The sequence below is a fragment of the Peromyscus eremicus genome, chromosome 15 (assembly GCF_949786415.1).
Source record: "Peromyscus eremicus chromosome 15, PerEre_H2_v1, whole genome shotgun sequence".
NCBI classification, from domain to species: Eukaryota; Metazoa; Chordata; class Mammalia; order Rodentia; family Cricetidae; genus Peromyscus; species Peromyscus eremicus.
Window position 1 is genome coordinate 39,959,698 of NC_081431.1, and position 21,894 is coordinate 39,981,591.

At 45.4% G+C, this 21,894-nt stretch overlaps 1 protein-coding gene across 3 annotated transcripts in view; it reads left to right on the forward strand.

The window, feature by feature from the left end:
* Nucleotides 1-2,145: 2,145 nt before the first annotated feature.
* The window catches only part of Cacna1e (calcium voltage-gated channel subunit alpha1 E), a 304,112-nt gene continuing 284,363 nt past the window's right edge, over nucleotides 2,146-21,894 (forward strand). For all 3 annotated transcript variants that reach the window (XM_059280418.1, XM_059280419.1, XM_059280420.1), the window contains exon 1: nucleotides 2,146-2,518. In XM_059280418.1, coding sequence (XP_059136401.1) covers nucleotides 2,250-2,518 — 269 coding nt within the window. In that variant the 5' untranslated portion in view covers nucleotides 2,146-2,249. The remainder of the gene's footprint in view (nucleotides 2,519-21,894) is intronic.

Here is a 21,894-nt window from a genome sequence, read left to right on the forward strand (position 1 = left end):
GTGTCAGTGCTCACGTGGCCTTGCCCACACAGACACATACACATGCCTCACACTCAGACGTCAGTTAATTTCACACAGGGATACTGCCTTTCAGTCCTGTGACACCACACTCACCCATGACTTCCAGCATCTGGGCTTTGGTCAGCCTTTGCTATGTCCTCAACCACTCGTTGCCCTCACCTCTTCCATTGCTCACTTAGGGAAAACATGGACACAACTATGTGTTGACGCCAAAGGTGAAGATCAACCTAGCAGAGTATGTTCCAGCTAGTGTAGACAACGGGAGGGGACAGGGATAAACTGTCCGTGGCGTCTCCTGTGGGCAAAGACTAGGTTGCTAGACACAGAGCTTCTTTCCCTGGGGTTCAAAGCTTGCCTTTCCTTCCTCTGCAGCTCAGACACTCATTTTGTTCTGTTTTTTTTTCCTTCTGAATGGAGTAGATTTGAGAAAGTCAGTGGACCTTATTTGAAGGTAAAAGGTGATGGTGGGTGGGAGAACCCCTTTGTTAGGATTTTGATGGAAGTTTTGCTCAGGCCTGCGGTCTAGGGACTGGAATATCTGGGCCACCTGCCAGGAAGTAAGGCACAGGGTTCTGCTAGACTCCAGCGTAGAACGTGGCCTTGTAAGGTCCCTTAGGATAGACAGGACAGAAGGTCCCAGAGAAGCAGAGGCCACAGGGGTCTGAGCTCCTCTATGGTGCCTACAGGATGTCAAGTGTGGGTTTAGCAGAGGGTACTTTCTTCGCCCTGGGTATCCCTGCTGCTGGTAGTGGAGCCTAGAGTGACTACAAGGTCCTGGTAAGGGGTGTACAAGGTTCCTACCCTCCACTAGAGCGGCAGCGAGCAGGACACTATGCCGGGTATTGAAAGAGGCACCGCACTGGGTACCCTTCTCTGCCAGTACCAAGGACAGCGTTCCAGGACAGGTCCTTGATCTGTTGCAGAGATTCCGCAGGCACCACCAGCTGCAGCCCGCATCTCTTCTGCATCACTCGGAGGGGAACGGAGGGGAACTGCGACTCATCCTTGGACCCTTGCCTAGTTAGCCTCTGGTCAAATGAATCCGTAAGCCAAACCGGCCTCACCACGTTGGACTCTCGGAGCCCCTCCCCCGCGTCCCTCTCGGATTCTTGGCCACCTTGCTGCGCTGCTGCGCTGTTGTGCTGTGTTCCTTTATCCTACCTTTAAACATCGTCTCTGCCCCCTGTAGCCAGGCGGGCCGGGACGGGGGGAGCTGGTCTTTGGTGAGGAAGTTCGGTTCATGGATAAGTCCCGTGCCCTGCCAGCGCTAGCTAGGCTGACTGCAACCTGTTCCTCGCTGTGAGTGCTCGCCCGCCCGCTCGCCCGCCTGCTCGCTCGCTCGCGCTCCCGCCCTCTCCCCGGCGCAGCCGCGGATCGCTGTTGCATGCTGATCCTGGGAGGCGGCGGCGGCGGCGAGCGCTCTGGGCGGATGCTGGCACTTGGGCTTCGCTGCTCTCTGATTGCTGCTCAACTTCTACCCCAAACGCAGGAGCTGTGAAGTCATTTGCCCCTCTCCGGCTGGATCGACTTCTTACCTTCATTTCTCTGGCGTTGCGGTTTACGCAGGAACCTCAGTACCGCTCTCCCTCCCCCCTCCATCCCCCCTCTCCAACCTTTGGATGCGTCTCTGCTGGCAGATTTAAAGAGCCAAGTCTTTGGCTGTGGAATTTCTTAGATGGACTCGCAGGGGCTGGCGTTCTAAAGCATGTCACCGTAGCTGGCTCTCGTCTTTTTTTCTTTTCGTTTTTCTTTCAAAGTTCTTTTGTTTTCATTTCCTTCTTCCTCTCTACCCCTCACCCCAGCCAATAAATCAGCAAACTGTTACCTAGCAGGGCCGGTGCCTGCCTTTCTCTGAACCAGGTGGTGCGTGTGCCAGAAGAGGAGCTATGTCTGAGGAACATCCTACTCCACCCCTCTCCGGTCCCTGAACACCACCCTACGCTGGCATTTTGGGGAAAATATTGCCTCTAGAAGCTGAGCACCCCCAAGCCCTACCCCCTTCTTCTTCTTCTTTTTTTTTTTTTCTTGAGGAATGGAGCTTCGCAGAGGTTGCCTTTAGAATCAACAGTTCAGAGCAGGGCTGAAGAGCTTGCAGGGGTCCCCAGAGGCGGTGGTCCCTGCGCCTGTGTGGATAAGGCTCTGAGTCTGGCTGTGTCTTTCCTGCCTCTTGTTGTGTGCGGGTGTTCGGCGATCACCTTTGTGTGTCTTCTGTCTGTTTAAACTTCAGGATGGCTCGCTTCGGGGAGGCGGTGGTCGTTGGCAGGCCGGGCTCAGGCGATGGAGACTCGGACCAGAGCAGGAACCGGCAAGGAACCCCGGTACCGGCCTCAGGGCCGGCAGCAGCCTACAAGCAGTCGAAAGCGCAGAGGGCGCGGACTATGGCTTTGTACAACCCCATTCCTGTCCGGCAGAACTGTTTCACGGTCAACAGATCCTTGTTCATCTTCGGAGAAGATAACATTGTCAGGAAATACGCCAAGAAGCTCATCGATTGGCCATATCCTTTCTTGCCCACCATGCCTCCCCTCTCTCCCTTTGCATTCCATCGGGTGAGGGGGGAAATACCTAGCATGGAATTTATCCCCCATCCCTTCTTGGTGCCCAAATTTGCCCCTTTGCTGAAGTGCACCCTACCTCGTTGCATCCAAGGGGCAAGCCTGGTACCCTGGAGACCTGTTTGGTCACTAGTGTTTTTCAAGGTAAGACCTTCGGGTTTTGGTTTATTTTCCGCGTGGAAATCTCTATCGTACTTAGGTGCCTGGTGTTGAGGTGTCTGCCCCTTTCTGGGTTGGGCTTTGTCTGTTTCTCGGCCACCCCCAAAGCCCCAATCATTTCAGAAGCTGCACTCCATGTGGATTGGTTTACCTCGAATCTCAGGGCTTTCTTTCGTAATCGTTTCCCTCTTTTCCTCCACTTCAGCCAGTCCCTCAGCCCCCATTCCTACCAGCTGGGAAGACACTGGCACTATCTGCCAGTAGGGAACTTGAGGCTCTGGGAGGGGATTTATTAGCCCAGAAGCTCCAAAGAGCATGAGCCAAACCCGTGGATACAAGGAGACAAATGAATACTTATAAAACAGGCTTTGAGCTGGGGACTCAGCTAACTCTGGAGACTAAGTTTAAGTTCCATTGAAAGTGAGTGACTGTCAGGGGAGGTGATCATGTCATCACAGTCCATCATAGCTCAAAGTTGGAGTTCTCTTCTCAGGCAAGGAGGTGTGTTCACCTTTCCTTGGCCCTGGGTTACTACTCTTGCTTCTTACTGCTTGACATACCTGATTGCTCTTCCAGCACCCTGAACCAGGCAGATCTACTGGGCCTGAATTCATCAGCTGAGGGTCATAGGTGTGCAAACCATCTCCCTCTAAAGCCAAGGGTATCCCTCTTCACAAAGAGTGGGTGGGTCATCTCTGGTGGTGATGGATTCAGGGTGAAAGGCCATGGAAGGAGCTTCTTTGCAGGTTTTCCAAGTGCACAGAGTGCAGGCTGCTGATCAGGCACCTTCCTGCCTGCTCTGCACTAAGAATTTGCATGCCTGGCAAGGCCATTGGGAGTTGAGGGTGGGAGGGTGTTTCAGGGGATTATAGGAGGCAAGCCAGTGATTGGGAGTTGGCTTGGGGACAGAGACTTTTATGCTTGTGGAGGTACAATTCCTGGGAAGAATGCACCTGCAAAAGAGGTTCCTCCTCTTTCCCCCAAGCTCCCTCCTCCCCACCCTCCTTTCAGGTGTGCAGTAGTGAGACCGCCGAAGGAAGCTGGGGTCTCAAGTATTAGTCTGCAAGGCAGCTTGCTTCCCCCAGGGCCTAGACATATCCCTGACCGCCCCCCCACCCCCCAGTTTTTGGCCTTCTTTTTCCACCCCAGTTTCCTGCTTCAGCAGCTTCGGGATTGGCTGGTGCATGGTGCTTCTAGGCAGCACCTCATTAGAAATGAAGAAGCATCTCTAAGCAGTGATGCTTCCTGCTGCTGTTCACATCCTCCCACAGTCACCCCCTGGCTGGGTTTCTCCCTCTCTCCTCCTAGTTCTCTCATTCTCACCTCCCCCTTCCACCCCCACAGAATGATCTGGGCCATAGAGTGCTTGGGTTGAACTATCTAGCTGGGGGCTTGGGGCGGGGGAGGGGTCTGGTCCCTGCAGTCATGCCTGCCAGTGAGCTGCACAAAGCGGACAGATTGCATTGTGTTGCATGCTGCGGCTGCAAATAACTCCTCTGAGCAGTACTCTACTGATCTCCCAGTGAAAGTCCCCTCCCTTGTCCGCCTTCTACAGTTCTTTTAGGTTTCCCACCCACCAGGTGCCACTTTGCTGTGACCCTCTTAGGACATACCCCACCCCCAGATGCCCTCCCTTCTCTGTTTGCAGTAGATGAAGCAGCTTCTCTGACCCTCGCATAGCAAAGTGTGGCAGCAGCCAGCCATCCTTGGCACCTCGGACAGCGCCACCAAAACTCCCTTGCGGGTCCTAATGACCCGGTGCTGCACATCGCGTACTTCCGGCTGGGCTCAAGCTCCCAGGCTGGGACATGAAGCACGTTCCCTACACCATGGCTTTGCCTCTTTGCCACGTTTTCTCTTCTGCTGCAAAGACACAGGTTTCCCACCAGGCGCTGTAAGAGCAAGGTGCTGCTGAGTTTTTACACCTCCCCTTTCCTTCTCTTCGGCCAAAATGAGGGACTCTGGAGCGAATGGATTCCACCATCGTGCTCAGTGCCTTGGCCATACGTCCTGTCCCAGACATCTTTGCGATCCCCATACTTAGGCATTTTACAGTTCTACAGCCTGTAGGCTGTTGTAACCTGTTCTGAGAACATCTGTTAAGATGCTGAGAACCTGGTTGGATTTTTTTCCCCTTCTGGTTGTACAGTGTAACTGACTAATGTATTCGCTCCGGTGGTGACCACGTGGAAGCATTGCACCTCTGTGGGCTTTGCATTTTCTCCCAAGCTGCATCTAAGCTAGTCTCACCTTCCCTTGAGTTCTCAACATCCAGTTTCCTCAAATATCTGCTTCATCTTATTGAGAATCAATGTGAGGAGCAGTTACTCTTAAAGCTCTTTAATTAGGCTGCCCGGGTTCAAATCCCATCTCCTCTTGAAGCCCCATGACCTTGAAAAGTTACTTCATTACTCTATGTCTCAATTTCCTTACCTGTAAAATCAGGGTGATAATAGATCCTGGGAGAATTGAAGGAGTTAATGTGTCAAGTGCCTAGAACATTACCTAATTACCCAATAAGCATCCATTATTATTAATGGAATCCTTTGGGAATCTCTGCACACCTGCAAGGTGGGACTCTTAGTTCAAGGTGAAGTCATGTAGATTCTTGCATTTCTTTGAGATCAAGGAGCCTCATTTGTATCACTTGAGAGCTTGTACAAAATCTGGACTCCTGAGTCCCACTTCACAGCTGCTAAATCAGATCCCCAGGTGTTTAATGTGTTGGCAATTGACTGTGTTCCTGGTTGTGGTAGTGACCAATTTAAGAAGTACTTTGTTCTTTGTAGGGGTCAGATTTTTACAACAGGAAAATTGTTCAGAAACATTAAGACCTGCTTTGATACTGACATACAGTCCCACACATATGGATTTTGATTGCTCTGCACTACACTTTGTGGGGGTTAATACTTTTTTTTCTTTTTGTTTGGTGACAGAAAGTCACTGTGGAACTAGGATGTTAAAGTGCTTTTCTCACATGTCAGATGTTTTAATTTTATTAATCTGAATGGATGAGCTAAGTAAAAGGCGTGATTTAATTTGTGCTTGTAGGACCCCCTGACTTAGGAGCACCTTATCTTGCTCTTAATAGGGGTTGCCTAGTTCTAATTTGAAGGAAAATGTCTACAATATCCCAGATTTGGCATGGAAGATGGTGGAAAGGCAACAGCCCACTCCAAATGCATTTCCTTTTTCTTAGAAGCTACATCTGCATAGGGAGATAATTTTATTTTCTCATGACACTCTCTTCCACAGATGATACCATAGCCTTTTTGAAAATGCTAATCTGATTTAAAATGTGATATCACATTTTATGGCATTCCGTTCTTTCTTGCTTGCTCATCTAGTAGATCTAACAAGAGTGTTCTTTCTTCCCAGGCATTGGCTATTCTGAAAGCTACCCACTGGTCTCTGTGCTGCACACTGCTATTCTGACTGTTCTTTGCTCAGGGACAGTTACCCTGTGGGTAGAAGCTTGAGAACTCTCACATAGTTTGTGAGATAGCCCACCCTCATTTCCACTTTTCCAGGTCAGAGGTGAAGGGAAGAAATGACATGTCTGACTTGGAGACCCTACATCACAGATATACAGTAGGAGATGTTTTTCTCTTCACCTGTTTGGTCATCTCAGCAGGGAAAGCACACATTTTATGTGGAAACGAACATAGTTCAGAGTTGGAAGATCAAATACGTTTGCAGCCTTTGAGCTGATGAAGCTCATTATAGTGAACCTGTGACTGTGTGTGCATGATTTCTTGTGGAGAATTTCAGTGTTTCCTCAGAGCACTCTGGATATAGGTCTGAGGCTATGTGTGTATATCACAGATTTCCTCCTGTAAAGTGTTCAGTGAATTGTAAATTTATTTGGAGGATTTTCTTGAGGATTATGGAAAGTGTAAACATTCTCATTTTGGCTTATACTCTTCTCTTCTGGTTGCCTCTAAATATATGTGCCTTGCAAGACAGTAAACTGCAGGCCTGATAAATTCAGGTTTGATGTAACCCCAATGGATCCTGAGTCTTAGCTGAGGAAAGAGTGGGGATTAGCAAGGATGAAATCTGTAATTAAATCCTGTGGTCATATGATACAGAATCCTCATATTTTCCATTGACTTGTGCATAGATACCATGCTGTAGTTGGCACAAGGGATGAAGGATAAAGACCTTTGTTTTTTTGGGTTCCTAGAATAGAATAGTCTCTTGATTGCCTATTTGTTTTGTCTCTATATGAGGTATTGCTGTGAATGGAAAGTCCAAGAATCTAGCAGTTGCTCAGTCCCATGAGGTTGGGTGTCTCAGCTGGTCTTCTGTATGTTGGAATCTCAGAGAAGTAGGCTCCAGTGCCAGTGAAGGAATGGATGTGCTGACAAGGTGAGGCCAGGCAGGCGAAGAGTGAAGCAACCCTTCCTTCTTCCATTGTCCTTATATAGGCTTCCAGCAGGAGGTGTGGTCCAGATTAAAGGTGTGCCTTCCCACCTCAAGATCTGGATCAAAAGCCTGCCTTCCAGCTTCAAGATCTGGATCAAAGACATGTTGTCTTCCCGTCTCAAAATCCAGATCATAAGTGTGCCATCCATTTCTAGATTGTAGTTCATTCCAGATATAGTCAAGTTGACAACCAAGAATAGTGGCAGTTATGGGTCTTCTGGAAGCCTGGCCAAAAATGATCGTCAGAACCATTTGTAATTGGGATATAGCTTGGGAAGTGAGCTGGAGTGAGAGAATTTGACAGGAATGAAACGCCTTGAGGATGAAGGCAAGAATATTTTGGATGTGACAGTTTCGTCTATTGGTTTGCGTCTATCATTCCCCTCCCCCACTTTCCTGCAGTTACTTTCCTTTCAATAGGTGTAGCACACAGTATGAATTAAAGGAGGAGGAGGAAAATAATGAGCACAGGCCTTTCTTCCTACCAAAAGATCTAGACTGAATTTAGTGACTCCATTGAACACTGCTTATCAATTTTCAGCCATTACTGCACAAGATGTAGGTGACCCCTCCCCACGGTTTCTCTCTTTATAGGACTATCTGGTTTCTGACGGACTTTGCACTTTTGCTTAAAACAAAAGTGAATCAAGATTTGCTAAGCTATCAGAACTCTTGCAAACCCATTGGTACTCTACCTGTTGGGTGAGCAGATTGTTGGCCTTCCTAGTCCCCTGCTCAGGACCATCAGGGAAGCTGTACTGAATAGGACACCACCACCCACCTGCAGTCCAGTCCTGCAGAGGACAGACTGCTGATCTGCTTACTGCTGACCACAAAGACATAGAAGAGTGGACCAAAATGCAATATAATCAATACTCTTTTATTCGGGGAGCCAGAGGGCAGGTATTCACTTTCTCTTCTGGCCCAGCCTTCTCTCTATCATTTTATTTATTTATTTTTTTGTATTTCTCCCTCTCTCATTTTTAGGTTCAGCCTTCGTGAATAATTCATTGCCTATGTGGGTTTTTTTTTCCCCTAGAATTTTCAAAAAAGGGAGGTTATTTGCCTCTGCTTGGATATGACAATGGTCTTTTGCAAAGGGTCAGTATCAGAAATCAGCCTTTTCTTTCAAGTCCTCTGTTGTCTATGGTGAGACCGAGATATAGAGAAAGGCAGCTGGAGGGAAAACTTTAAAACATGCTATTTCTTGCCATTTTTATAACAAACGTCTCCAGCCTGTTGCATTTGAGTACCTGACAAATAGGTGGCTGATTACCTTTGACTTAGGGACCATAGTTAAGAAGAAGGTATTTCTGTCCATCAGTATTTGTCACCCAGACTCCTCATGCTAATTTGCCATTTTCCTAATGAGAAACGTCGAACCCCTGATCTAAGAAGCAAGCTTCTATGAACATTTAAAATTCCAGTGAGAACTCGGTTTGGAGTTGGGGTGGGGTGCTGTAGAGGGTCCCCCTACTGCTGTCACCACCACTGTCACCATCACACCACATGGCTTTTACATCAGTCCCTTTTAAAAAAGGCCCGGAGATATGCGAGCTATACATCATTTCCCTTATCATATTCTAAGCCTACACAGAGAGAGGGCTTGTGTGGGCTTTCCAGTGATGTCTCTAGCATCAGTCTTAAGGACAGAAAGTACAGCACCAAGTTTGTAGGCTCTTCTGACTAGTGTTCTCTTGTGTGCGCAGCCTGTTTCAGGGAACTATCTGTGATATGTCTTTACTTCAGGAATATCCTAAATATGTTACTTTAATTGGCATCTCTGGCCAGATTTTGCCCGCAAACTCTGATGCATCTCGTATCCCTATCTCTGGAAAGCCAAGAATATACGTCCTTAAGAGACAAAATACATCAAAGAAAACAGCAACACATGATTTGAAAGTCATTTATGTGAGATACCCCCCCCCCCATAGAGCAGTGACTACTTCCTGGGAGTTGCTCCTCGACTCCCACCCCCACAGTGTTAGAGCTTGAACCCCAGGCTTGAGAATATAGCACTTGTTAGGTACCCGTCTCAGGTTCGTGGGATCCAATCCTGTTGTGTGGGGCTTTAGAGAGAGGCCCCGTGCCGGACCTGCACCAGGTGTGGTCCTTTGGTCCCTGGGAGTTGAGCTCAATCACTGTCACAGCTGTGCAATCTCCAGTCTTTACTTTTCCAGCAGCGTTGGTCCTGCTGTGATTTTGTTGCATCTGCATGGTATCTCTGAAGAATCTGGGAAGTGTGCTTGAGGTTTGTTCTTCTGTCCTTCTGGGGGGCGTGATAACACAAGATGTAGCTGCGCAGTAGGCAACTGGTTACTTGCAAAAGAAGTGTTCTGGGTAGCATCATGAACGGACCTTTCTGGGGTGAGACTATGGTATCATTGTCAAGACACATGGTGGTGTGAGGGGCCTCCTGGACCAGAAAGGAAGCTCTGGAAACTTTGGGGAGGAGGGACATAAATCCTCCACAATCCTTCCCAGTCCTTAGCTTATCTGTCGAGTTGAAAGTTTTTAAACTGTGTCACTTTTCTCAATTTTCACACCATTATCTCATGGGGCTGGTCAGAGTAAAAAAGCGCATGAAATGAATTTTCAACAGTTACTAACATCCTGGCAATTTCCAGCTGTGTGCTGTTGGGAACTAGTTTGCTACTATTCTGTCAGCTGGCATCTCTTTCAGCAGGTGATTTCCAACAGCACCAGGGCTAATTCCTCATTTGGGTCTTTCGTGCTGGAGTTAGTTGTGTGCACTCTGCCCTTTCCTTAAGGCATCAGCTTCCAAACTCTACTTTGTCTCACAATTACCTGGGCGGCTTGTGAGAACGCAGCTCGGCGGGTCCAGGTCTTGGAGTCCCTGACTCAGTCAAGTCTGAAATGGGGTCTGAGAATTATTCTTATTTATCACAAGTTGCCATGTGCTCTTACCGCTGCTGGCCTTGGAAGCTACGTTCAGAGATGCTGCTCCATACAGTTGGTGCCTTGTCATACTTTTAGAGGCATCTTTTTTATAAGAATTGCTAGTTGGCCAGGTGTGCACACCTTTAATCTCAGCACTCAGGAGGCAGAAGCAGGTGGATCGCTGAGTTTGAGGCCAGCCAGAGAAACTGAGTCTTGGAACCCACGCCCCTCCCCAAAAGAAGAATTAATAGGGAGATTACCCAACCTAAACCTGTCTCTGATACACTAACCCAAATCTCTGCTGTTAACAGAAACTTATTCTTTGGGCTCAGATGGTGGGACTTCCGGATCATTCTATCAAAGTGATGATGAGATCTTGAGAATGGGAATATAGACTCTCAATTTTATGACATTATTAACTTGGAGTTAGTTCATTTTATTCTTTTTTGGCCTTATGACTGAGAACAGGCTCTTATGGGAATGGGCACATCCATTTTAATTCCAGCACCTAGTATAATGCTGGCACATGGCAAGTGGTACAAATTCTTTTATTGAATGACTTGTGATTAAATATGTTGCTATTGATTTAACAAGCATCAACGAAGTGACTGTGCTGTGTCTAGTGTTACTCTGACTCGGATCTCTAGGACCCGTGAGCTCTGGCGGTAGTGTGAGAATTCCAACTGCTGGGAGAAAGTCAGGGGTCATTACATGGGAATTGGGAAGTTATAAAAGACAAGTATTACTTCACAGTTTTCTTCAGAATTGCCCCAATTTCTGTATTACCCACTGCAGGCTTCCCCACTGTTAAAGAAAATGCAGTATTTAGTATTTGAACTTTTTCTATAAAAAAATTAATTGGCACCCAGAGATCTATAATGTCATGACAATTGAGGTTTCTAATGATGGCCTCTAGGCACACAGAATGCTGCAGTGCTTTCTGAATATTGTCAGTCAAGTGTTTATTGAATTATGTTCAAACAGTCTGAATGGAGTATGAACCATATTCTGAGCTTTCACAAATTATAATCCACATCCACACATAAAACAGTTATCTGTCGCAATTCATAATTTTTTTTTTAAATTCATCAGTTTGTTAAATTATCCCAAGTTTTCTTTTTGGGCTACGCCGGGTGACAGAGAATTTGTGGTATTGCCCGGGAAGTCAGTTCTTTCAGCCCCTTCGCACAGAATTGGAGCTGCAGCCTGCTGTAATTACTGTGTATTATCACGTCATCAGGAGGTGGGTGGTGGTGTTCGAATCTAGATGGCCTTTTAATAAAAAACCCAGAGCCAGATATTGGGGTGAAAACTGAAAGATCAGAGAAGCAGAGCAAGCCACAGTCAACCTTACCTTGCCAACTCCTCAGCCAATCATATTTCCTCAGACTGAAAGCTTCTAAGTCCTCACCCAAAAGAGTCTCAGCTAAACTGCTTCAGTTCCTGTTTCCTCACACCTTATATACCTTTCTCTGCCAAACCATGTCACTTCCTGGGATTAAAGGCTTGTGTGCTTCCCAGTACTGGGATTAAAGGTGTGTGCCACCACTGCCTGGCTCTGTTTCCAGTGTGGCCTTGAACTTAAAGAGATCCAGATGGATCTCTGCCTCCCGAGTGATAGGATTAAGAGTGTGTGCCACCACTGTCTGGTTTCTGTGTCTAATCTAGTGGTTGGCTCTGTCCTCCAATCCCCAGTCAAGTTTATTAGGGTACACAATATATCACTACAGTGTGGGTCTAAGTATTTTACAAGGGATGGGCTTTAGATTTGCTGGGAAAGCTCCCTAGTTGGTAAGCCTTATCATGTGCTTATTTCTGTGAAACAACATTGAAAACAGCCATCTACAAGTTCTAATGGAGCTTTCTTTAGGCTCCTCTGCAAAGCCTGTCAGATGATGTCTTCTGCAACAGGACTCTGAATATCTGCCTTTTGTGCCCTTTCCATGTTCTTTCACATACTCACTTGTCATCTTTTTGACCAAGGTCAAGGGATGCTGGACTCTAAAGATGTTATTGCAGGATGATGGTCTTTTTATTTTCTTAAGGGTCAGCTCTAAATTTTGTGGAACTTTTGAGTTGGAAATAACTTGAGTGGCTGTCTAGATGGCCCCTAGATGACTGTCTGGAGTACTGGGTCTATTAGATCTCTCTAGTACCCTGTTTTTATGTGGCTCCCATTCTCTTGAAAGAATACACATACAATTTTGCACTCAGTATCAGAGTTCTGGGAGTTAAATTTTACATAACTGTTGTGTTAGAAAAGTCTCATGTGCTTGGGTGCTGGGATACTGGGCTCTCAGGAAGAATGTTCCTTAACTACATACCACAAACCTCAAATCTCATATGGTAGGAACCCTGTATTAAAGGGCTACATAGAAGTGTTTGCCCAAGACAGATAGCCAGACAGCCATGAGATCACATAAACATTCTATCCAGAGAACAAAAATGGGAGCTCTTCTCCATCTCCAGAAAGGCGGCCATCTTGAATTAAGGACAAAATGTTCTCTGTTACTTAAAACCCTTGAAAATGAGAAATCAAAATACTCCTCTAGAACTTCCATGTGTTTTGTTCATCCCTTTAGTTTCTGTTGAATAAGGAAATGCTGATCCAATGCACTTATTTACTTAATGTCCCTGTGGCACTGTGCACCACTGTAGACTAGAACTTAATGTGATGGCAGTTATATTTTGATTTATATTATCCAACAGGGGCACTCTCTGTGCTCTTAAATTTTATCTGATTTTAGTTAATTTAGATCTAAATATGTACACATGGCTAGTGGCAGGGGCAGATAAGCCTCTGGGGCCTGATGTAATTAACTTTGGGATTGAGTTTCCTTGGCTTGGTGTGAAGGGTGTCTCAGGACCCACTGCACCTTTTGCAATCTCCAGCCCCACTGCGTTCTAGCCAGCCCACTGACAGCAGGGGCGACTACCTTTTACCAGGCATTCCTTACACTTGCTTCTCCCTCTGTCTGGCTCTAGGACTGTGCTCAGAGGTCATTTCCTCTTTGACACCTCCCTTGATTGCTCTTTGAAAGAATAAGACCAACCCCTTTCTCTAGGTCCCCATTGGGTCCCTTGTTTATTACATTGTTCCAACACTTCCTACATAACTTTTGTACTGGTTGAAAAATATCTGCAAGCAGAGGGGCATTTTATATTATTATTTGAATTACCAGAAATAGAACAATATAAACATGTTTGTTTCAGTTAATATCCTTTTGAACTTTTTTTTGAGAGAGGGTGTTAGATTTCTGACTTGTGGTTGTAGTCAACTAAAAACTATATTTTTTTCACATTTGTCACAGATGACAGAATTGTTCCCCTTACTCTATCCTCAGTTTGAATTTTAGGTTGAGATTTGGGATGCCGAGTTTGTTTTGGGTACTTTTTATTTCCTTGTTTGTTTCTGGTATTGCCATCCGTCCTGTAGGGATCCTTTTCAAGTGGAGAAGAAAGCTAAGCTCCATCTGTGGCCACCAAACCCCAGCCTTTCTACATGTAAACAAACCAACAGCCACAAGACAAGTGTTATTGTATACATCTTAAACACAGGGAAGCTGAGGCTAAAGAAGGTTACATTATTTTCCCAAGGCCATCTCCAGTGAACTTGAATCCAGGGGATGGGACTCCAGCATTTCACTGCTAGTTTTTTCAGTCACACATTTGTTGTCTTTGGACAGGGCTGTTTAATGAATGAGACCTCCACTGGCTCTGTGTCATCTGTAGATTTGATAAGCAAGTGTTCTAAGAGTTGAGTCAAATAATTAATAAAAATGTGATTAGAACTGAGGATGCCCTTCTGCTTATCTTCGGTGTGATGGTAAGTCCTCACGGACTGCTCAGATTTCCTCAAAGCTTTTGAACTGTTCTTGAGCCGACTGGCACTTCTCTACTTTGTCGGTAAAGACACTGCGGAAGGTATCTCTGCTGCATGCTTCACTGGAATCGGTACACACTCTCTCGACTATTCCATGTTTATTTTAAGCTAAGGTACAGCATCTTGCTTTTTCCAAAATCCACTTTAGGTATTGTTCTCAGGGTCTCAGATGATGTTTTACTTTTTTTTTTTTTTTTTTTTAACTAGGTAGTAAAAGACCTCAGGATATTTGCCACCATCTAGTCTAAATGAACCCAGCTGATGAACGGGTCGCCTTAGAGTTTAGGATCTATCAGTCTCTTGTTCAAAGCATGAGAGCACATCATTGTTAAGAGCATGGCTTCTGGATTCAAATCTCAATGCCACTTCTGCTGCCTACTGTGTCAACCTACTTCACTTTGCTCTGTCTCAGAGCCCCCAAACACAAAATGGAAATAGTGACTTTACCTATAAGGCATATCGTGTTGGATCCTTGTCGTGTTCAGCTGAGGCAGTACATAAAAAAAAAAAATCTATAGGATAGTGATTGGCACAAAATAAGCTGTGAATGACTCTTAGTTATTAGCATCTAGTTAATTGCGGGTGATTCAGCATTAAATATCTACAGCCAGGCTTTCTCTTGCTAATAGCATTGTCTTGCTTCCTCTTGACTTTCAGCAAATTTCTAACAGGAGTTTTGCCAGATGTTGTTCATGTGACCTTTGTGTAGACCTCTTCAGTGACCTGAGCCTCAGGGTCTCACATCTCAGCTGTGAGGAGAAGGTTATTTCCTCTGCCAGGCTAACCTTGTAGGGCTCTTTTAAGTCTAGCATCAGCCACTGTGGACTAAAGTCCCCTGCAAACATGTCAGGATGAGTACAAGCATTAATGATGATACAGTTCATAAAAAAAACTAACATTTATTAAGCACTTACTGTGTGCCAGAGTGCTGCACTGAGTGCTTGGCATGGAAAGTACCCGCTGAAATCCTTCCTTGTGACCACATCATAGAGATGCACAGTTTTGTTTTGCGTTCCACAGTCAGGGGATTAAGGCATGGAGAGGTTAACTCATTTGCTTAATACGACACACTGAGTGGGAACTAGAGACCTGATTAGTGTTTTCTAACTGCTGCATCTGGATAGTTTTACATGAAACCTTTCTTCTTGCTTTCTTACAATTAATGAGTTAAGATTTTTTTTTTTTAAATAAAGTTTAAAGCATTTACATTAAAACTGGTCTTCTTTGGCATGTTTCTCAAATGCCGATTTTACATCATTATTTTCCCTCGGGAATCATTCAGATTTATGATTCAGGAAAAACATATCTTGAGGAGCAATAACGGAGCTGAATTTTTCTAGCAAACTTCTGATGAAAGCCGATCAGGTGTTCAAAGCCATTGACAGCCTTAACCAAACCCACTGGATTTTGTTTTCATTTATATAAAAGCGGTAGCCAGATAGTTCAGGTAGCGCAATTGGAGGCATGTAGGAGGAGCCCTGGGAGAGATAGTTCTAAAGCACCTGCCTGCAACATTCTCAGGGGTTCCTAGCTTTCCTGGGAACTCTTCCTTGTCAGTTAGGTTTCTTGGATTTGCATGGTCCCTGCATTCTATCAGCGAAGAGTTTTTTGTGAACTGAGTGCAAAGCTTCCCAAAAGGCAGGAGTGCTGTGTGGTGGGTGGAGACCCCCAAGCCTTTGGGAGTGTGCTCAGTGAACTCTGTCCAGACATCTGCCCTGTAGCCCTGGAGGGTATTCTACCTGTGGGAACCAGATAACGATGTGTCTGAATGTGGAGGATTAGGATGGACCACTTGGCTCCTGGAAACCAAACTGGAGTCTTGGTTAGGGAGCAGGCAGGAAAAAAGTTAAAGAAACCATCTCTCCATTCTGCTAACTTTGGATTGTATTTGCATGGAAATTAGTGTTTGTGAAATAGCTGAGCCATATGGATGCCCTGAGATGCATGTGTTCTTCTGGTCTGTTGATGGAGGAGCAGTTGAAGGGCGTGGGCTTATGTGGAGGTGGAGTGAATGGGAGGATGTGGCAACACAGGGAGGGGCAGCTTTGGGGAATATGGGCCTATGTAATTGTAGAGGAGCTGGACATTTTGGCAAGATGATGCTCCCTTATAAAGAATTATATGTGCAAGGATTTACTTTTGAGATCACACCCCTCTTGAAGTTCTGTGAATAAGGATGTCACATCTCTGGACAATCTCTCTCTGGTGATGGTAGAAAATGACACCCTGCAATATACAGGCTATGGGCTCATTTTCCTCACAAATGTCAGCGGACACACTCAAGCTAACAAAGCAAAGGAACAGGTTTTAGGATGTTAGGGTTGCCTAGAAGCTTTGCATACTTCTGTTTGAAAGGAGCTTTGTCGAGGGTCATATTCTCAGCCAAGTGGGCCATTTCTTTTTTTTTTTTCTTTTATCTTCCTTTATTTCTATCATAGACTCTTATCAGCATTCTCTAGAGATTCTTCCAGGCTATACGCTCTCAGGAATAGACAGAGAAAGGTAACCTTTGAGGAATGCTTATTGTGTGACAGTCACTCTACAGTGTGTTTTTGAGACCCACTTTAATTTACTTCACTATTCTTCACAGACAACTAGTGAAGGGTCACAGACAGCTTTAGTTTAACTCGTTTGCTAGCCATTCTTCTTTCCTTGTACTGCACAGACTTGGGCTAAATGGAAGACTGAAAGGCTGGTCTTCTCTAATAGCGTGTCTTCTTGAGATAGCACTGTGAAGTGCTTATGTGTATCTGTGGTACCCACTGGTACCACACGGGTACTAAACCTGTGGTGGAGAGAAGGACCCCCAACTGAGTGGGAGAAGAGCAAAGCTCTCATAGGCACAGGTCAAGACCTGGGACATCTTGGCCTGTGTCACTGGGATGAAAGTTTGGGATGGAATCTGGGATCTGTACTGTCATCATCTTCTCCAGATCCCTACTACCACCCAGCCTCCACTGCTCTGCAGAGAAGCTTTCGTTTTGGAAAATACCAATTTTCATTTCAGCATTGGCAGGTGTTAGTCTGTGGGTTTTCTTTTTCAGCCCTCCAACTCTGCTCCAGGATACCCAAGTGTGATCGAACTGTGGAGGAGGCAGCTTTTATGACTTCTCCTTGAACTCTCACTTATTGAATGCTTCTGCTTTTGAAGTTTTTTAAGGAACTGGGGCTGGGGTGGTTGGAAGGCTGCGAAGGAGACTCCTGAAAGAGTGAAGGAAAGGCTTGCAGTGGGTTTGAGTAAAGCAGCCTTATGTTCACACCCAGGCCACCACTGTGAGAGTTCAAACTTCTCATACTAGGAAGTTTCTAGTCAACCCTGCTGGTCATGGATTTCCTCTTCTTGAAGATGTAGATAATTTCTATGGAGATCTGACACTGTGAAGGTGTCCTCCTGTGCCAGGATTTCCAATTTGAATGGTATCATGAATTTTCTCATTTGTAGCTTCACCTAAAGCAACTTCATTCCATTGTAAAAATGAATGGTCATTTTTTTTTCTCCCTCCACTTCTATTCCCAGCAAGTTGCCCCATTAACACCACAGAATAATAGACGTTAGAGTCACAAGATCCTAGGAGAAACTGATTAGACCCTTACTAATGTGTAGGAGAACTGAAAGCCAAAGGCATCAAGGGACTTACCACAAATCTCAGTAAATGACTGAGTGTCAACTAGAACCCAGGGCTTCTGACCAAGAACTCTTGGGATTCCACTTTCTCTTCTCTTTTGGTTGTGTCCTTTCTCTGCTCAGCCATCCCTTCTCCAGCTCCTTCATCTCCTGAGGCTTCCTTATCCTTCTGTTAGTAAGTGTGTGGTTCTGGTTCTTTTGGGTGATATAGAAGAGTGGAGATAAAGATCAAGATTAATAAAAAAAAAAAGAGAACAAGTCAGAAAATGTAGGAATGGACAAGAGGAGGCTAATTCATGATTGGAGTCACCTGGTGCCAATACTGTGATGATGGGAAAAAGGATTCAAGACAATGGCTAATGTGCTCTTTTCCTCAAAAATGTTGCTGGAGAACCATATGTAAGATGGAACAATAGCATAGGACTCAGCAGGCAGGGCTTCTACCAAACATAAAAACCAACACTAGGTTGCAGCAGGTGGGAGAGTGGGTGGTTGCTCAGGCAGGCAGTCGTCTCAGAATATTTCCTGGCTCTTCAGTGGCCCAAGAGAAGGTAAATTCTCCAGAACTTGCTTTAGGAGATGTGTTCTTTAATGATAGTTGGGTAGTCCTGTGAAAGGCATAAGTAAAAATCCTAAGATGCCTGCCTCCCTGCCTGCCTCCCTTCCTTCCTCCTCCCCCTCTCTCTCCTTCCCTCCCTCCCTGTCTTGTTTATTCATTTCTGGATATTCCATTCAAGCTAGGAAGCTAGGGTATTTGTATTGATTGTTCTGATGAAAGATCCCCAAGACTTCAGGGCATGAAGCTGACAATCTGGAAAGGTTCTAGAAAAGTCTTGTTATTCCAGTCTTTGTATCTGTGCCTGTAGATGAACGTACTAGAATAGTTAGAACTCTGTGGTTACTTTCATTTGGCCCTCTTTTGCCTTTTGGATCCTAGTTTCTCTAATTGTCAATGGATCTGGTTTGAGGATGCCACTGGCTGTCATGGCCTCTAGCATTGAAACCATGGGTACTCCTTCTGACTACACATTAGAATCAGTCTGGGAACATCCAGAAGTGTTGATACTTCAACAGTAGCCAAGACATATTAGAATTTCTGGAGGTGGGATACTGTCTCTTTAACTTTTGAAAGTTTTGCTAGTGATTCTATAATTCAGTTGAGGCAGAGATCCACTTATCTTCTAGACTGAGAGATGGGTCTCTTACCTAATCCACTTAGATATCCCCACTTCTCTCCTCCATTCATTTCTCCCCTGCTACTTCTCTCCCACCCTATTTTGTGAGCTATGCCTTTTCTCTGCAGTCCAAGCTGACCTGAAACTCAAGATCCGCTTGCCTCAGCCTCAAGGGAATGCTCTTCCTGTTTCTTTGTGTGTATTTCAATTGCAGGTGGATTCTTCTCACTTCCCTTGAAGGCTATTGTGAAGGAGCTGGAGCCCCCTGGGCACCCTGGAATTCAGCCTAAAATAATAAAGTAATCAATTCTAAGGGGGCATTGTGTTGGCAAAAGCATTTGCTTATGGTTTCTTCAGGCAGACCTCCAGCTTCTCCAGACTTCCCAAGTCTAAAAATCTGAAGCTGAGGAACAGAGCCATGCTCACCCAGCCAGCCCTTGAGTCCTGGCTGAAGACTTCTTAACCTTGACTCCTCCTGGCTAAATAACCTCTATGCATATCAAGGTTGCCTTAGCACAATGCCCATCAAATTGAGGAATTCCTGAACATTCTTGGAACTCTCCCAGAAACTTGGAACTCACAGCAAGCCACACGCTGTGACTGGCTTCTCTGTGCCCTTGAGTGTCTTTTATGTGTATTCTGCTCTACAATTTCTGATGTAATTGGTAGCTCAAAATTGGTCACAGGGAGAATATTTACAGTTTAGCATTTGCAAATGCTATACATGGTGACTTTCCCCCTGTTGATATTTATTAGCATGGCATTTCATTTATCTCTTAACAAAATGATCCATTTTCTAATGGACAGTAGCAGGTCTCTATATTCCCTCAGATCTGCCTTTGGAAGAAAGGGTCTTGCTCTCTGGAATAACTTAAAAATCATAAGTTCTCTATTCCAAGGTAGCCTTTGGATGCTTGAGAGCAGCTGTGTTGCCTCTCAAGCAGAGCATTAGTTCCTTCAATCCTTTCTCATCTGGTTTCCAGGGTGAGTGGTGTCTTTGAACATGGATACAGTTGCAGAGTTTTCAAAAGAAAACAAAAGTTCTCCTAGCAACCATGTATGATCTTTTTAACAAAAAGTTCTGCATTTTCTTGATATGTCCTCAGCACCATTTGAAGCCTGCCCTGGGATGAGTGATATTATGGAGTAGGGTATAGTTTTGGGTGTGGCTGTTCATTGTAGCTCATGGTCTTCCTCCCTCCCCCACAAAGCACAACTTGCTGCTAGAAGTCTTGATGCACCCAGATTTGTCAGAGTGTCATCAAAACACTAATTCTGGTTTCTGAAACGGATCATTTCTCCACTGATGTTTTGTTTTCCATCAGAGGCTTTTAGTAGGTACCTTATCATCCCATCATTTGTTTCTTGATCACCAAAACTGTGTGTGGAATGACAACTGTCTTAAGTCCAAGTCAGACGTGTAACAAGTGGATTTGTTCAGACTCCTCCAGGTGCCTGTCACTGAAATGGGCATGAGTGACAGAGTGGGGAGAGCAGAGCTGTCTTATTTTTCAGAAGTACACCTTCCCACTCCCTGGCAATCACGTGGTGCAAATGGACTGACTTCGAGTTATCATCTGTCCCTTTGTCTCTCCAAAGTAGTAAAGATGTGACCTTCTTTTCAGTGGATTTATGTCAGGGACAGGGTCTTGAGAGTCAGACAGCATCCTTTGATTTGGAAGCCATGAGGGATAAGACATGGCTTCACAGCTAACCATGAGAGATAATGCTAAGGAGCATTTGTCTTGAATAACAGTCCATTGACCTCCAAAGTAGTGCAACTAGACCATCCCCTTGGGCATAAAGCCCTCCCAGGGCTCTTCTGCTTCTGTATTGTGTTCTCAGTGTTGCTTGTCATTCATTCATTAGGTTTGAGGTCTTTAGGAGCAGGTGTAATGGCATTTCCATCTCTTGACAAGGGAAGGGTGGGTTGAAGAAGAGGTGCATGAGTGTTCAGGGTTGCCTGTCAAATGGTGGATTAGAAAAGAAGAAGTTGTCATGGTGATGGTAGGTTGCATCCCACCATGGAAACCAAATTTATAAAAACTGATGTTAAGGCTGGAAGTCACATGATGCATTTTGTTTTGTTTTGGTTTGTTTGCTTTAAAGAAAAGGGATTTGATTTTTATCTATCTGATTTTTTTTTTTTTAAGACAAGATTGGGAGGTGAGAAAAATCGTGCTGAGGGAAGCAATGAGATCACGAAACGGGACAGCCTGGAGTACTCAGGGACTTCCTTTGCGTGCTTCTACTTGTTTATAGTCTAGTTTTCCTGCCATGGTGGGAGGGGAAGGGGAATATTCGGTGGAGTTTCATATTTTCTGTCAGAGCTGTGCACTGGTTACCCATATAGAGAAGCCCAGAGTGTTAGCTCTCCTGTCCTGGGAGGGACCATGTGGTGCAACCTGAATTGATCTGCTCAGGACAGAGACATAACACAAAAGCAAGTCTTGAGGAAGAGCACAGAAGTGGAACTGAGCACATGGCTTGTTCCAGCTATGAGGGTGGTCCATACGTTGGTACATTATACTATCTGATGACAGTTGTAGTTTTGGGTTGGTGGATGTTAGTGCCTTGCTTACTTAATCCATTCTAAAAGTTTTTTTTTTTTTCAATCTGTTAGTCACAAGGACTGAAAACAACCCAGGATAAATTATACTTAGGCTGTAGGGTTGCAACATTCCAACCCACAGTCACTGAAGTTCTAATTAGTTGATTAGCCACGCAAAAGGCTCAGTGTAAGGCACAGTTTCTGTCCAGGAAACTTTGGTTCACACTTCCTTTGGTCTATTCCACCTTGCCAGGCTGGGCAGAGGAATGAATGCTCAGAAGTTCACATGGAGCCTCTGGTCTTGGACTTTCACACCAGGGTTGAACTCTTACCTCAGGCCCTCTTGTCTCAGCAGGGGCAGCTTGCTGAAAGCCATTAGAAAACCTTGTTGATGTCTCCCACTTCCCCCACCCCCACTCACACCATGGTCGGGAAAGAAAGTGGTGAGATGTTCTCCTGTGAAGGCAGCTGGCTCCAGGCCTGCTTTAACAGGTGTGAATTTCCCTTTCAGACTGAAGGGCTGATAGCTTGCCCTCATGACTTGTTCAGAGAGTCCTGTAGGGACTTTTGTCTGGAGAAGGGTGAGGATGATTATA